This window comes from Amphiura filiformis, chromosome 19 (assembly GCF_039555335.1).
Source record: "Amphiura filiformis chromosome 19, Afil_fr2py, whole genome shotgun sequence".
NCBI lineage: Eukaryota > Metazoa > Echinodermata > Ophiuroidea > Amphilepidida > Amphiuridae > Amphiura > Amphiura filiformis.
The window spans coordinates 16,133,782-16,149,172 of NC_092646.1; the positions used below are offsets into that span (position 1 = coordinate 16,133,782).

Sequence of the window (15,391 nt, forward strand, 5' to 3'; positions counted from 1 at the left end):
GTCTAATGCACTCAACCCCCCCCCCCGCATCAACATCTCAGTATATGTGTTATTTAACTCCAAACAAGGGATACGCATTTATTAACCTACACTGTCCCTATCAACTTGGAATTGGGTTAAAATCGCCAGAAGAATAAGGCAACAGATAAATCAACCCTGTTCTACAGTATGAGTGAAGCAAGGGCAAAAATTGCAAACAAAATTCTGCTATCAATTTACCCAGGTACTAATTTCTGTGATTTTTAATGTCATGTCCAGGCCTGAGAGTGTCTTTGAAAAATTATCTGTTTTTGGTGAACAGAGGGTCTGGAACCGAAATCTGAAAATTATTTAAACCATAAACTTTTGTACACAACAGTGTAGAAAAAAATCTGGAAGTTGAAACAAATCTATCTGAAAATAGATTAAAATCTGGTCTCTCACACCCCTGGTCATGTCATTTGCTCAAGAAACACACACCAAAAACAATGACCAACCCTCAAAGTTCTGTCTGCCTGTAGAACACGTTTTTTGTTTCCTAAGAGAGATTTTATTGTTGAATTTGATACAGATACTTCAAATCTTTTAAAAGAAAAAGTGCTTGTTATTCAAAATTAACGCCAATGAGCTATTTCATTTAAAATCCACACTACCCCTGTGGAAAATTTTGGAAATATCTTCCACAGGGACAGTATGACTTTCAAATGGAATGAACACATTAGGCAACTGCATTTGAAACTCACCCTCTATCTCTGGAAGATTCAGGTTGACGTTCTCAGAGGGTGTATGATATTCAAATGGAGCTTCCTGTTTTTTGGCTGCCCAATATTGGCCAAAATGATGCAGGCATGTAATTGGAAACTATTGATTTTTTCCATCAACCTCAGGACAAGGCTGACACATAATTTGTAAATTAATGATGACAAAAGGTCATTTAGATAAATTCTGGTAATTTCAAGAAGAAGATTTAATTGATGTATTTAGAAGTAGGCATTTCCATTAACATCAAAATTAATGGGCACCTATCCTTTGACATAGCTTGTATACAAGGTCAATCAAGCAAGTAAATTTCCTTGATGAAAGAAAAAAAAAAAAAGAGTCAAGGAGTCAGATGTCAGGAGCCGTGTATTTCTCCAATTTTAGCCACAGCACTTGTATTTTTCGTTAAAGTCCTATTCAGTGATCCAAGTGTAAGAAAATTACATTATTGCTTGTAAATTGCTTAAAACTAAAAGTGAAGGATAAGTTATTCAAATTGTCATTTGGTATTTTTTATATGAAAAACTAGGCAAAAAACAAAGAAAACAGCAGTATTGACTTAGTTGAAACCCCATTCAAATACATGTAGCTAATTTATATACTGTCAGTATATAAATTACAAATTCATGCCTAAATGCCTTATTTGGTCTTAAATACACAGCTTTCGGCTGAAACACTAGTAGGCTATGTTAGCACATCTATGACAATGATAATGGTACCAAAATCTGAGTTTTGATGATTTTTACGATCGTCCGAATGAACAAATCAATGAATGGGCCTTTAATACATTGACCTTACTGGAAATAAATCAAGAAAGCCAATAACCACATACCGTATTTCCTCAAATAAACTCCCCCCGGAGGTGTTGCATTTTCCAAACAGGGGCGTTATTTGAGGTCATTTTTAGAACGATAATTCTGGTTAAAAATCATTAGGTAAGCTTAAAACTCACACAGAAATGACAAACTAGAAACACAGACTTCTCGGTTTCCGGCCAGATTTTGGCCAATTATCGATGCTATGTGTGCAACCTGGTATACCTTACTACTCAAAATAGCATGGAAATATCAGCATTTTTAAAATCTTGGTTGAAAAAAGTGGTGGGGGGCATTTATTTAAGGGGCAACTATTTGAGGAAATACGGTAGCTATATTTCCATGGGGGGCATTTATTTAAGGGGCGACTATTTGAGGAAATATGGTAGCTATATTTCCATAGGTCATGCAAATCTTTTAAGGCCAGTAAGATTTCAAAGTTCTGAGCATTTCTCCCCAAACAAAAAATAAGATAAAACCCATACTTTGAGGTTCTCATTTTCTATATTGCTTCTGTTATGTGATTATTTTTGTATGTGTTTCATAAATCCCCAGTAGAACTATCATTCCCAAAAGTGTAATTGCATTGCCATTTTAATTAAAGCAGTAGGCTTCAAAAAACCCATGCGTTGTGGATATGTGCACAAAGAATTGAAATTTCAAGGCTTATGTGTTTAAGATCTCTCTGAAGTGTTCAAGGAAACACTTAGTTTTTATAACAAGAGGAAAAAACTTTGTTAAAACAATTAAAGAAAAGATTGATTTTTAGTGAAATTCATCAATGTTATTAATGTTTCTTGTTGCTGACGTCGAAAAATTAGATTTTGATGTGGGATTACTTATTTGCATGCATTTTGAAGTGAATTCAATTCTCATTCAAATTTCTATTTAAGCTTATCGTCCTATAGTTCTGTCATCGTTACCTTTGAAACAATCAGATAAAGTAAGTCTCCTGTCTGTCAAAAATCCACTTTTTCAGTTATTCAAGTAAATATATATATAATCAGTCATTTTACTGGCTGCAATATGCTTAATCCCATCAAAATTGAAATGTCCACGCAAGAATCAGGTGAACTACCTCTGATCAGGTTCTGTTGCACTATCTCTGATCATGGTTACTGTTGAATGATCTCTAATCATAATTACTGTTGAATTACCTCTGATCACAGTTGCTGTTGAACTACCTCTGATAGCAGTTACATGTACTATGTTGAACTACTCCTGATCAGTTACTGTTGAACTACCTCTGATCACAGTTACTGTTGAACTACCTCTGTTCACAGTTACTGTTGAACTAGCTCTGATCACAGTTACTGTTGAACTACCTCTGTTCACAGTTACTGTTGAACTAGCTCTGATCACAGCTACTGTTGAACTACTGCTGATAGCATTTACTGTTGAACTATCTCTGATCACAGTTACTGTTGAACTATCTCTGATCACAGTTACTGTTGAACTACTCCTGATCAGTTACTGTTGAACTACTCCTGATCACAGGTGCTGCTGAACTACCTCTGATCACAGTTACTGTTGAACTACCTCTGATCACAGGTACTGTTGAACTACCTCTGATCACAGCTACTGTTAAACTACCTCTGATCACAGTTACTGTTGAACTACCTCTGATCACAGTTACTGTTGAACTAACTCTGATCACAGTTACTGTTGAACTATCTCTGATCACAGTTACTGTTGAACTACTCCTGATCAGTTACTGCTGAACTATCTCTGATCACAGTTACTGTTGAACTACTCCTGATCAGTTACTGTTGAACTACTCCTGATCACAGGTGCTGCTGAACTACCTCTGATCACAGTTACTGTTGAACTATCTCTGATCACAGTTACTGTTGAACTACCTCTGATCACAGTTACTGTTGAACTACCTCTGATCACAGCTACTGTTGAACTACCTCTGATCACAGTTACTGTTGAACTACCTCTGATCACAGCTACTGTTGAACTACCTCTGATCACAGTTACTGTTGAACTAACTCTGATCTCAGTTACTGTTGAACTATCTCTTATCACAGTTACTGTTGAACTAACTCTGATCACAGTTACTGTTGAACTACTCTTCATCTCAGTTACTGTTGAACTATCTCTTATCACAGTTACTGTTGTACTACCTCTGATCACAGTTACTGTTGAACTACCTCTGATCACAGTTGTCAGTTACTGTTGAAAGTTCTAGGGGACAGGTAAATGGCGAGTTACCAACAGTTACCATTGAACTAGCTCTGATCACAGTTACTGTTGAACTAGCTCTGATCACAGCTTACTAATCACAGTTACTGTTGAACTATCTCTGATTACAGTTACTGTTGAACTATCTCTGATCAGTTACTGTTGAACTACTCTTGATCACAGGTACTTTTGAACTATCTCTGATCACAGTTACTGATGAACTACCTCTGATTACAGTAACTGTTGAACTAGCTCTGATCACAGTTACTGTTGAACTAGCTCTGATCACATTTACTGTTGAACTAGCTCTGATCACAGTGACTGTTGAACTACCTCTGATCACAGTTACTGTTGAACTAGCTCTGATCACAGTTACTGTTGAACTAGCTCTGATCACAGTGACTGTTGAACTACCTCTGATCACAGGTACTGTTGAACTACCTCTGATCACAGTTACTGTTGAACTCTGATCAGTTACTGTTGAACTACTCCTGATCACAATTACTGTTTATCTATCTCTGATCACAGTTACTCGTGATATTGTAAGATTCATGACAGATTAGATCTTCTTTTCTCAAAATTATTGTTTTAACTATCAAATGTACCCTTGAAATTTTTAGCCTAAACAAGCTAGGTAATGGTATAGTGAAAGCTCTGATCACAGTTACTGTTGAACTAGCTCTGATCACAGCTTACTAATCACAGTTACTGTTGAACTATCTCTGATTACAGTTACTGTTGAACTATCTCTGATCAGTTACTGTTGAACTACTCTTGATCACAGGTACTTTTGAACTATCTCTGATCACAGTTACTGATGAACTACCTCTGATTACAGTAACTGTTGAACTAGCTCTGATCACAGTTACTGTTGAACTAGCTCTGATCACATTTACTGTTGAACTAGCTCTGATCACAGTGACTGTTGAACTACCTCTGATCACAGTTACTGTTGAACTAGCTCTGATCACAGTTACTGTTGAACTAGCTCTGATCACAGTGACTGTTGAACTACCTCTGATCACAGGTACTGTTGAACTACCTCTGATCACAGTTACTGTTGAACTCTGATCAGTTACTGTTGAACTACTCCTGATCACAGTTACTGTTTATCTATCTCTGATCACAGTTACTCGTGATATTGTAAGATTCATGACAGATTAGATCTTCTTTTCTCAAAATTATTGTTTTAACTATCAAATGTACCCTTGAAATTTTTAGCCTAAACAAGCTAGGTAATGGTATAGTGAAAGAAAATCATCTTTTCATTCCAGTACTTGGATCATTATTTTTAATGGATGTATCAGCAAATCTGATTGGCTGAATTAAATGACTTGTTTGTTTCAATCTGTCTTCCCTTCAAACCTCAAATCATGGTACACCTGTATAGCTTGGACAATGAACCTCTGCATTAAGGGAAATACTAATGGGTTTAAGGGATAACAGATTCAGGACTGTAAGCACTTTTAGGCTCTTTATTATTTATAAGTCGGTCTTAAGAGTGTTAAATTCTCTTGAATTTTTTTTTCTCTCTCTCTTTCTTTATATTATTTATAAAGCTGATAAGTCAATCTTAAGAGTGTTAAATTCTTCTGCAGATGGTAGTCTCATGGCAGTCTTAAATCTTCTTGGAACTTCAGTTTTCTTTTCTCTCTCTATTTCTTTATAATATTTTTAAAGCTGGTAAATCGGTCTTAAGAGTGTTAAATTCTTCAGCCAATGGTAGTCTCATGGTAGCCTTAAATCCTCTTGGAACTTAATTTATCTTTCTCTTTCTTTATAATACTTTTAAAGCTGATAAGTCGGCCGTAAGGTGGTACTACACACCTTGATAAATTTGTGACTAATTTTGCATTTTTCTCAACACACTGGTACAAAAGTTATGTATATTATAGGGGCAAGGATTCCAGTTACCACACTGGAATTTCAGTGACTCAAGACAAGCATTGTGTTATTTATGATAAGAAAAGAGGTACCACTAGAATGTACCTCATTTCTTAACATATATAATGAACCACTTATCTTGAATCACTGAAATTTCAGTGAAGTAATTGGATTCCTTGCCCCTATAATATACACAACTTTTGTTACCAGTGTGTAGTTATTTTTTGAGAAAAATGCAAAATGTAAGTCACAAAATTTATCAGGGGGTGTAGTAACACCTTAAGGGCAGTGTAATGGGAGAGAACATGGACCTTTTCGAGCATCATTATTTCTGAATTGTATGTCAAAAGTATATAAAACTATACATTTTTGGAAAGGAAATGAGTCAAGGAATCCCATGGTGACATCAGATTTGTTCAAAAATCTTGAGTTTTTGACAAAATCACAAAAATTCACTTTTTTACCCCCATTTTTTTGTGACAACTTAGAAAAAAAATCCGTTCGGAGTAAAAAAAAAATCAGTTAGCTTTTCATAAAAAGAGACATGAACTTAGGGAAGGTTTTTTTATTTTTTTTTTTTTCGTCTCTTTTTTTTTTATTGACAAAAAACATGTGAAAAATGCAATTTTGCACAGAATGGTGTATATTTTTGTTTAAAACAAATATTTTGAAAAAATGAGAAAACCTTCCCTAGGCTTTGACGTACTCTAAACGATAGTGCAAAAAGTTTACCTTTTGCTTGCATATTTTTCGAGTTATCTTGTCACAAAAATCGTGCAATATTGTCAAAAGTGAACTCTGAGAAATCAATGTTTTAGTAAAAAATGTCAAAATTATGCACAAAACGTCCTTATATTTTAAAACGGTAAGACTTTCACGCTTGTAAAAGCTGTATCTGGTGCATGGTCTAAATATGCATCTTTTTGCACCAATAAATCTATAATGTCTGCTTTCAGTGCACCAAAATTCAAAGTCAAATTTTATTGTTTGGTCAATTTTTGGAAATAAGGACCAAAACATGCATTTTTAGGTTTTTTTTTCATATTTTTCATATTCTGTGACAATTAAGCCTACACTAAATAATTTCAAGTTATGCATTGCATTCTAATTTTTGGAAAACATATTTTCCTAATCTTTTTCATAACCAATTAGCAAAAATAACATATAATATTAAAATTATGAGCTAACTCTTAGCCTATAAAATTTTGAATGCTTAGACTTGTGGCAAGTCCTACAATTTTGTAAACAATTGTAAGAAAACATACAAAATTACATGTTTTTGGACCATTTCCCCTCAAATTGCAAAAATATTAAAATTTGACTTTTATTGCCAGTTAGAACTAACGAAAGGATTAGGATTAAGCCGCTTCATTTGGCAAAACAGGAAAATATTTTTTTCATTCCAAAAAATTAGTGCTGTATTTATCTGGAATAATGAGTAGAATAAACACACTTTACAGTTTAGTTAATTGCTTCATAAAAATGCATCCAGTTTACAGGAAACACACTTATGTTGCTTTTTTCTAAGTGGGTGAAACTCCTTGACTGACAGCCCAATTTGTAATAATCAGTATGTTTCAAAAGTAAAGTAGGTAATGGGGATACGCATCCTGCACAACAAATAAACACATTGGGGAACGATTGCTCGCTATGTTTCAAAACCTGACATATCACTTACACTGGTTTTATACTGTCATGCCGCTTGTCACTGATCAGTGTGATACAAACACCTTGCAGACAAATGGACACAATCAAGGCTTGTAATTGGCTGATCTGTCATGCAGCTTGCCGTATGACAGGGGCATTAGTTGGCTGTAGCTGGGATAGATGATATCATTGAAATAACACTAATGGTACATCAATGCAATGCACAATCCCTAGTGTACCATATAGCAGTATTACATATCACTGGGCTGTTCCAGTTGACACTCCCCACCCCCATGGAAGACATGATCTTAACCTCCCATACAGGGGGTGCGATTTCAAATGGAGTCACCCATTCAGGAATTCTGAAATTCCCACTCCCTGTATGAAAGATTAAGGTCATGTCTACCAGAGGGTGTATGTATTTCAACTGTAATAGCCCAATTGCTGTTTCTTCAAACTAGTAAGATTGTTTTCAATTGTAAAACACTTTGCAATTACGGTCATTTTGTATGACGCTATTCGCCGTCGAAGTGACGTAATAATCAGATTTAACTACCATAGCAATAGATAAATACAATTTTTGAGTAGATCGCCATGCACTTCAAGCAGATTGCACTAATCACCTGTGTATGTCTGCAATCATATCGAATACAAAAGCACTCATTCAAATGCGATTGATAAGGATTTCTTTGAAATACATGTGAATACAGGTACTGTGTGAATGTGGTAGCGTAGGGCGATCTATTCAAAAATTGTATTCATCTATTGCTATGGTAGTTAATCCGATTACTACGTCACTTCGACGGCAAATAAAAAACCATTAATTGCTTTTTTTCAAGGGGCTGTTGCTGATTTAATCAAAAGTTTGCCAGCTTTTTACTGAATTGGGCTACCTGATAAATATGAAGAAAATATATACCATAACCACTCAGGTACAATAAGCATATGGCTATAAGCCCACTCTCTAAAGGGTGCACAGGTGTAAACCCAGTGTAATTCTGACCAAGTTCTTAAATCAAATCATATGCTTGTCCCTCATATTTAAGAGCAAATATCAAAATATTGGTTAAAAATTGACATTTTATATTGACAAAGATGATAGAAATTACTGGTACATCCAGTGGTGGCGCAGCCACTTTCAAGGTGAAAACCCCAAAATTACACAAATTTCCCCTTTTTGCAGCAATTTTGGGCAAAATTTGGTGATTTTGCCCCCCCCCCCGAAAAAAATTCCTAGTGCCGCCATTGGGTACATTGGGCATGACTTGTACTAGCTCCTCTCTGGTTCTAAGCCACCCCATATTTGGAGTGAAATCACCCAACTTGAAGAGCCTTATACGTGGTGGTTACTTTATATAAATATTTACAAAATGTGCCCTCATTTTGTTATAATCCATTATTTTTTAACAAGTAAAAAATAATTAATTAATAACATTCAGGATCCTGAATTAAATAGCAGTTAAATATCAGATCTACAAGCAGACACGTCTTCTATTATTTTATTTTAATCAAAAATTGTAAATTACTGTTTACCAGGCTTTTCTTGGCATCCAATGCAGAAAAATAAAGTTGTTTTCTCAATTGATAGTTTAATTGGGCAATTCCAATTGAAATCCATACACCCACTATTAGACATTACCTTAATCGTCCACACAGGGGAAGTAGATTTAAAATGGAACCACCCATTCAGGTAACTCCATTTGAAATACACACTCCCTGAGTGGAAGATTAAGGTCATGTCTTCCATTGGGGCTGTATGGATTTTAACTGGATGGCCCTTTGTGATATCTGACACATCAACTGTAACCCTCTCCATACTGACATCAACTGCAGACAACAAATTTTCACTTTTCTTTGAAAATCATGACCATTCGAAATCTTTTGGAATAAACATGAAAATTGCATTAAAATGAGTACAAACAAGTCCAGTATTGGTATGAGTTGGTTCTTGAGATAGCTCTTGATATTTTTAGAAAATATCTCAAAATTTGGGACTTTTTATGTTGAAGCCTAGGCAAGCATGCAAAGTCAGACCACACTTGAGCTTCTTGCGATTGGGACTTTTTATGTTGAAGCCTAGGCAAGCATGCAAAGTCAGACCACACTTGAGCTTCTTGCGATTGGGACTTTTTATGTTGAAGCCTAGGCAAGCATGCAAAGTCAGACCACACTTGAGCTTCTTGCGACAGATGATCAGCTTTGAGTAAACTTAAGTAAACATCTCAAATTAGATGCATTTTATTGAATATCCATCGTCCTTGATATTTACTGTTTGAAATCCAATTGATTTTAAAAGCAATGGTGTAAAATTACTGAAAATATTGGTTTCTTTCTCCGTTCACAAAATTGATGATAATGTTAGCATTATCCCCACAGGTTTTCCAATTTATTTGGATTCACAATCAGTGGCTTTTTTCAAATATTTTATAATCAGGCATGAGAATAAACTTTCATGGAAAAACTGGAAACTGATAGAAAAACCTGAAAGAATGTGGGAAATTGAGCAAAAACACCCAACAAAGCCTGAAAATAAAAAGAAATGCGTACAATTTGGTAATGAAAAAACCTGAATTCAGGTTTAAACCTGAACATTCTCATGCCTGTATATTGTATACCACTAAAGTGTGTGTAATATATATATTCGTATTATAACTCTTTTTTTGAATTCCGACTGATTGACATCTCTCAAGAGAGTGTATAATACAAGTAACTGTGTAATCGCCCAGTAGTAAAGGACATTATTATGTGATTAGACTTCTCCGTAGTCCACTTGCTCATTTTGCATACTCTGGCTATTACATTTAAGCATAAAACTCTGATTTATATTGATTTGTGTACAACTGATATATTTTCACATCTGTATCTGATCTTTTCAGTCACCGCACTCCCTCTGTTTGTTAGCTTCCCAAGTGGACTACTGACTTTGCCTTGCGCTTAAGATTTTTAACATGGGACTAAAATTGGCCATGATGTAATGCATCTTTAATTGGATCTGCCTTGTGATTGGTCGCCCATATCTCGCTATGGTTTAAATCTTCCAGGCCTGCGCCATTACCATTAACTACACCGTACAAACTATCTGTGGTATTTGCGGGCGCTTTTGTGTTGACGAGAAAGTTAATCTCTCATCAAACATCTAGCTGCGTCTTGTACTACACCATGCTTAGTACTTGTGGTTAATGGACTGATAAACAAGTGTGCTTGACAGTGTGTTTTTAGAGAGCCAAGTCCCGGGGTAAAGTTCTGCTTAAAATTCAAAGTCCATAGTCGGATTTTCGGAGTTCAAAGTCCATAGTCGGATTTTCGGAGTTCGCTATCAATAAACTGGTAGATTCCAAAATCAGAATTGTTCAGTATTAAAGTGAGCCATTATAATTATGCAAGATAATGTTGCATTCAATTACTTTTATTTTCACTAATCATCTGATATTTTTAACTCTTTATGACCATTTTACTATTGAATACTTTAATTTTAATAAACATCAGTATAATTTTGAGTTCAACGAAATGGGTTCATCATGACTAATAAGTAATAATAACATATTTTAAATAAAATTCTACTATGGCATAGTCTATTATGTGATGTGATCAACTAAGGGGTAAAGGAGGGCATGTGCACTCGACGCCATCTTAGTAGGGTGCAACCTATGCAGCACGCCTTGATTGATTCTGTGTTCCCTCCAGCAGCTGCAGTATAAGTCAACTAAATAGTCATTTGAAAGGCCATTTTAAGACCAAAATTCAACTTGACTTATAAATTTAGTAGTATTTGTGCAAATTTTTGGCAATTTTTTCCAGGAACTGGGAGAGGGCACTATTCTGTATCCTCACTCCTGGGCATCACAATTCCTACCAGAGATGCCAACATTAACATCCAAAAAAAAGGGAGGATTAGAAAATAAAATAGGGAGGTTTTCAAAATTACATGCAACTTCAATGGCACATAACTTGTCAGAAATAGGGAAGTTGCTAAAGTTGGGTATCAAAATGGACAAAAATGTTTCCAAAAATAGCGAGCCTCCCTATAAAATAGGGAGGGTTGGCATCTTTGTTCCTACTGACAATTTTAATTCTTCCATCTCGAGTTTGTTGAAAGAGATATTGAAACAATTTGAAAGAAATGTTCAAAATGTTTCATTAACCCTAACCGTACATGTACAAAACATCAAAAAAATTCCAAAAGCATATGCACGGGAAGGTATCCCATGTGATGCGATTGCATCATCATGCGAACAGACATTTTCAACATTGAAACAAAGTTGAACTGTCAACCTGTTTCTCTGGCTTATCTTTCCAGGTGTGCACATTTTTTCTAGGACTACATATCAACTGCTCAGTGCCAGAAGTGTGTAAGTGCAATAGCTGCCCTGTGAACATTAGGCAATTTACACAGAGTATATTGAACTCATCAACACATGGCAGCTATTACATACCCACTTTTGGTACTGAGCAGACGATAATGCGTAACCCTAACATCAGGGACTGTATTTTGGAATTTACAGGCAAGCATTAAATAGCTCTTCTGGATCCTTCAAGGAGAGCTGTTTAGAGCATTTACAATATAATGTAAGGAAAGAATGGTCAACTAAGGAGAGCTAAAAATCTCTCTCCTATATCAGATTTAAGGAGAGCAGTAGAGAGTGATTGCTATCGCTCTCCTCAAAAGGCAGTCCCTGTAACATGTAGTGCTTCACTTACCATGACATATCACTGAGCTGACTGTAATGCAGATTGGATATCATTGCAAATGGAATGTTCTGTTGGGTATCATATAGCAGCACAGAGTCTTCGGTTGCCACGGCGAATATCATCCTGTATGGCAAGCTGAAAACCAAATAATAAATATCATTGCAAATATTAGAAGAAAAATAAGAGATATCCATCAATTTTCCTTTTCGGTAAATCACATAATTCCTCATCATTTGACATCACAAAGACGTGCAATACGCAATATTAATGTTAAACGATATGCGTACTGGTGTAACGTCAAATGACGACATCTGGGGTCCAACCGCAAGGAATTATGAGATTTACGACCATGAACAGAAGGAACCAACAAACAATTTTTGCAGAATTTTTTGCACTATGTTATTTACCTGTTGGTAATTATAGGCTCAATTTTTTTCAATATTTAAAATTATAGCAGGTTTATCTTCTCTTAGAATTTTAGGTCATGGAGATGCCACATTCCGTTCAAAAAGAAATTAAGGGTGTTAAAGAATGTTTTCCTTTGAAGATCACACTGGACAATAACAGAGAAATCTGCGTAAAAGAGGTCTGGATCATGAAGGTGAACTTAATCAGATAAAAACTATTACTTTCATGCACAACTCACTTAAACAATGACTCCCCTGCTTCTTTCTTACTCTCCTTCTCTTCCGATGCATCTTTGGAGTCTGCGGTCTTTTCCATGTCCTTTTTCTCTTCCAATGTGTCTTTGGGGTCTCATGGACTTCTCCATGTCCTTCGATTCTTTCTGAGTGTCCTCTTTGCTAGGATCGGACTTTTCTGAAGGCTCCGAGGTATCCATGGGTTCTGAAACTATATTAAAATATATAGTTTTTTATATATGCATTTGCCAAGGAGGATGCATTCAATGTTTTCAAAATTCTGACTTATACACAATTGTAACATACTTAATTAAGGGGGCACGCAGGATCACTTGAAGTGGAGAATTGTAGACATTGTTTTGTATTGTATCTTTAAAAGTAATGATGATAAGTATATAAAAGTATACATTCCAAGGAATCCAACTAGCACAACGGATTCCTGCAAAAATGAGCATTTTCTGAGAAAAGCGCCAAATTTGATTTTCCATGCCAATTTTTTTCGGTCCACCATAACAACTTACCCTAAATATCCAAATTGATGAAAATTGCATATTTGTGTTCTAATGACACAAAACTAGATTTGGTTTTCTCAAAATTGTGAATTTTTTCTTCGTTTTAAAAATATACTTTAAAATATCCAAAATTTTGGTCAAAATTGAAAAAAGTCAAATTTTGACCTTTTTTGACCCATATTTAGGTACATTGTCTAATTCATACAATCAAAATATTTGTTGAACTTGTACAGGATGTTAACAACACTGTAAGTACATGGGTTGTTCATATGACCATTAAAATGACAGATCTCAGTCACTACCGATGGAGTGACACACACTTTAGAGACAATTTTGATCAAATTTTAATTTTGTTATTCTTTGAGAAAATTATGAAATAATAATACTGTCAGGAATGTTTTCTGGTCATTTTAATCATACACTGATTTTCTGTACATATACAATGTAGCATGAATCCACAATATAGATAAAGGCCAATATGATTTTATACTAGGTCACCATTAAAAGTTCATTTTGCCAATCAATCAATGTCTTCAACAGAGAAAGTAATAGGTTTCCTTGGAGACCAATACGTGATTGTTACCTAATCATCATGTGAGTGTATATTAATTTTAACTATTTTAATAAAGCAATCTTTCATACTTATTACTATACCACCATTAGTATTTTAATCTTGTCAAAAAGTAGTTTCCTTGGAGACCAATGTGTATTTAGTATTATCACAAAGCTGAGAGCAACATGTGGTTATTAATATGACACGGGTGCACATGAATGAACTTGAAATATTAATAAAGATTATACTGTCTTGTGTTTGCTTCATCGATCAACCATTCATTCAGTCCTGCAGACTGATGACCTTGATAACATGTATGACATTACAAAGTGGGTGGGGTGCATTTGTTTTCACCTACAAAAGTGGATTTTGAGTCCACACTTATGTAATGAAAAGCCACACACAGCGAACCATGGACATCCACGGTCCTAATACAGCGGCAGAGGATGCCTAACAGCATAACTTTGCATATGGAGTAGGGTCCTCTATCGTAGGTGTAACACCAGGTCCACGGTTAGCGGTGAAATATTACAGAAGTTCACATTCGGATTATGATATGTCTGTGTGTGTGGGTCCACGGTTTCACTGTTAATAACCACACACACAATACAGGTCCACGGTTATCAGTGAAAACATGTAGGGGGGGGGGGTGTGTGGGGGGTGCACTGCACATGGGCACCCCATCACTTCAACTTCAAAGCACACCTGTTTTTCAAGGACCAATACTAAAGTTTTGAAAATAACTGAATTCCTTACAACTATAGTACTAGGTTGGTTGCTATGTTAAGTTTCATAATATATCAATTTTCTTATTAGTCTGGGCAGCAATGTAATTGCATGCAGAATGTTTGTTTTAAGGTAAAATTCTATTTGATTGTATTTCTTTAGGTTATCCAAGATGGCCAAAATGGGAAGGTTGGGTCGGTTGGTTGATTTTTTTTTAAACCTTCAGTTTTTAAAAATCCCCACAAATATTATATAATGCTTCTTCCATTGGGACATTTGTCTATTCTACTAGACACCTGTTAGATAATCAATTTAAGACTAGTCCTCCAATAAAATACCAATTTTAAGTGAAAAACATTGAATTTTTGAACATATCATATCTTGTAAAAATCATCATTAAAAACCCAAACACATAACAATTCTTTTTGCTTAACAAAGTACAGGGTCAATTTTTTTGTCTATGTTTTGAATTCTTTAAGTTACCGGGCAGTCAAGCCTTGAAACAAGTGGACTGGAACCAGGAGCAATTTGTTTTTGAACATTGCTCCTGGTTCACTAAAATTTTCAAAAACCAGGAGCAATTTCTGGAAAAACAGGAGCAATATTCAAATAGTAAACCATTTTCTGCATATACAATACACTAGCATAAGAGCACTTATTTTAATTATGATGACATAAAAAAGTGCAAAATAGTGGTACCACTACCAGGAGCAATTTATTTTAGAAAATTGCTCCTGGTTCATGTGAATTTTAGTAGGATCAGGAGCAATTGATGGCTTAGTGAGGGCAAATTTGCTCCTGGCGCCTGCTTATTTCAAGGCTTATGGGCAGTGTGACTATCAAAATATTGCCCATAGTCTGCAATAAGAATGGCAACAGTCAAGAATTCATTTTAATAATTAACAGAAGTAATAATGGTAATGCATGATGTTTCATATTTGAAATAATAAAATAATAAAAAAATTTATCATGGCATTACTTAGAGATCTCTTTCTAATT

The 15,391-nt window shown here is 35.2% G+C and overlaps 1 protein-coding gene across 1 annotated transcript in view; it reads right to left on the reverse strand.

Moving 5' to 3' along the window:
- LOC140140985 (chromatin assembly factor 1 subunit B-like) overlaps nucleotides 1-15,391 on the reverse strand; it is an 81,918-nt gene that overhangs the window by 40,015 nt on the left and 26,512 nt on the right. Inside the window, 3 exon segments of the mRNA XM_072162757.1 lie at nucleotides 11,970-12,095; nucleotides 12,607-12,629; nucleotides 12,631-12,812. Of these exon segments, the coding sequence (XP_072018858.1) occupies nucleotides 11,970-12,095; nucleotides 12,607-12,629; nucleotides 12,631-12,812 (331 nt within the window).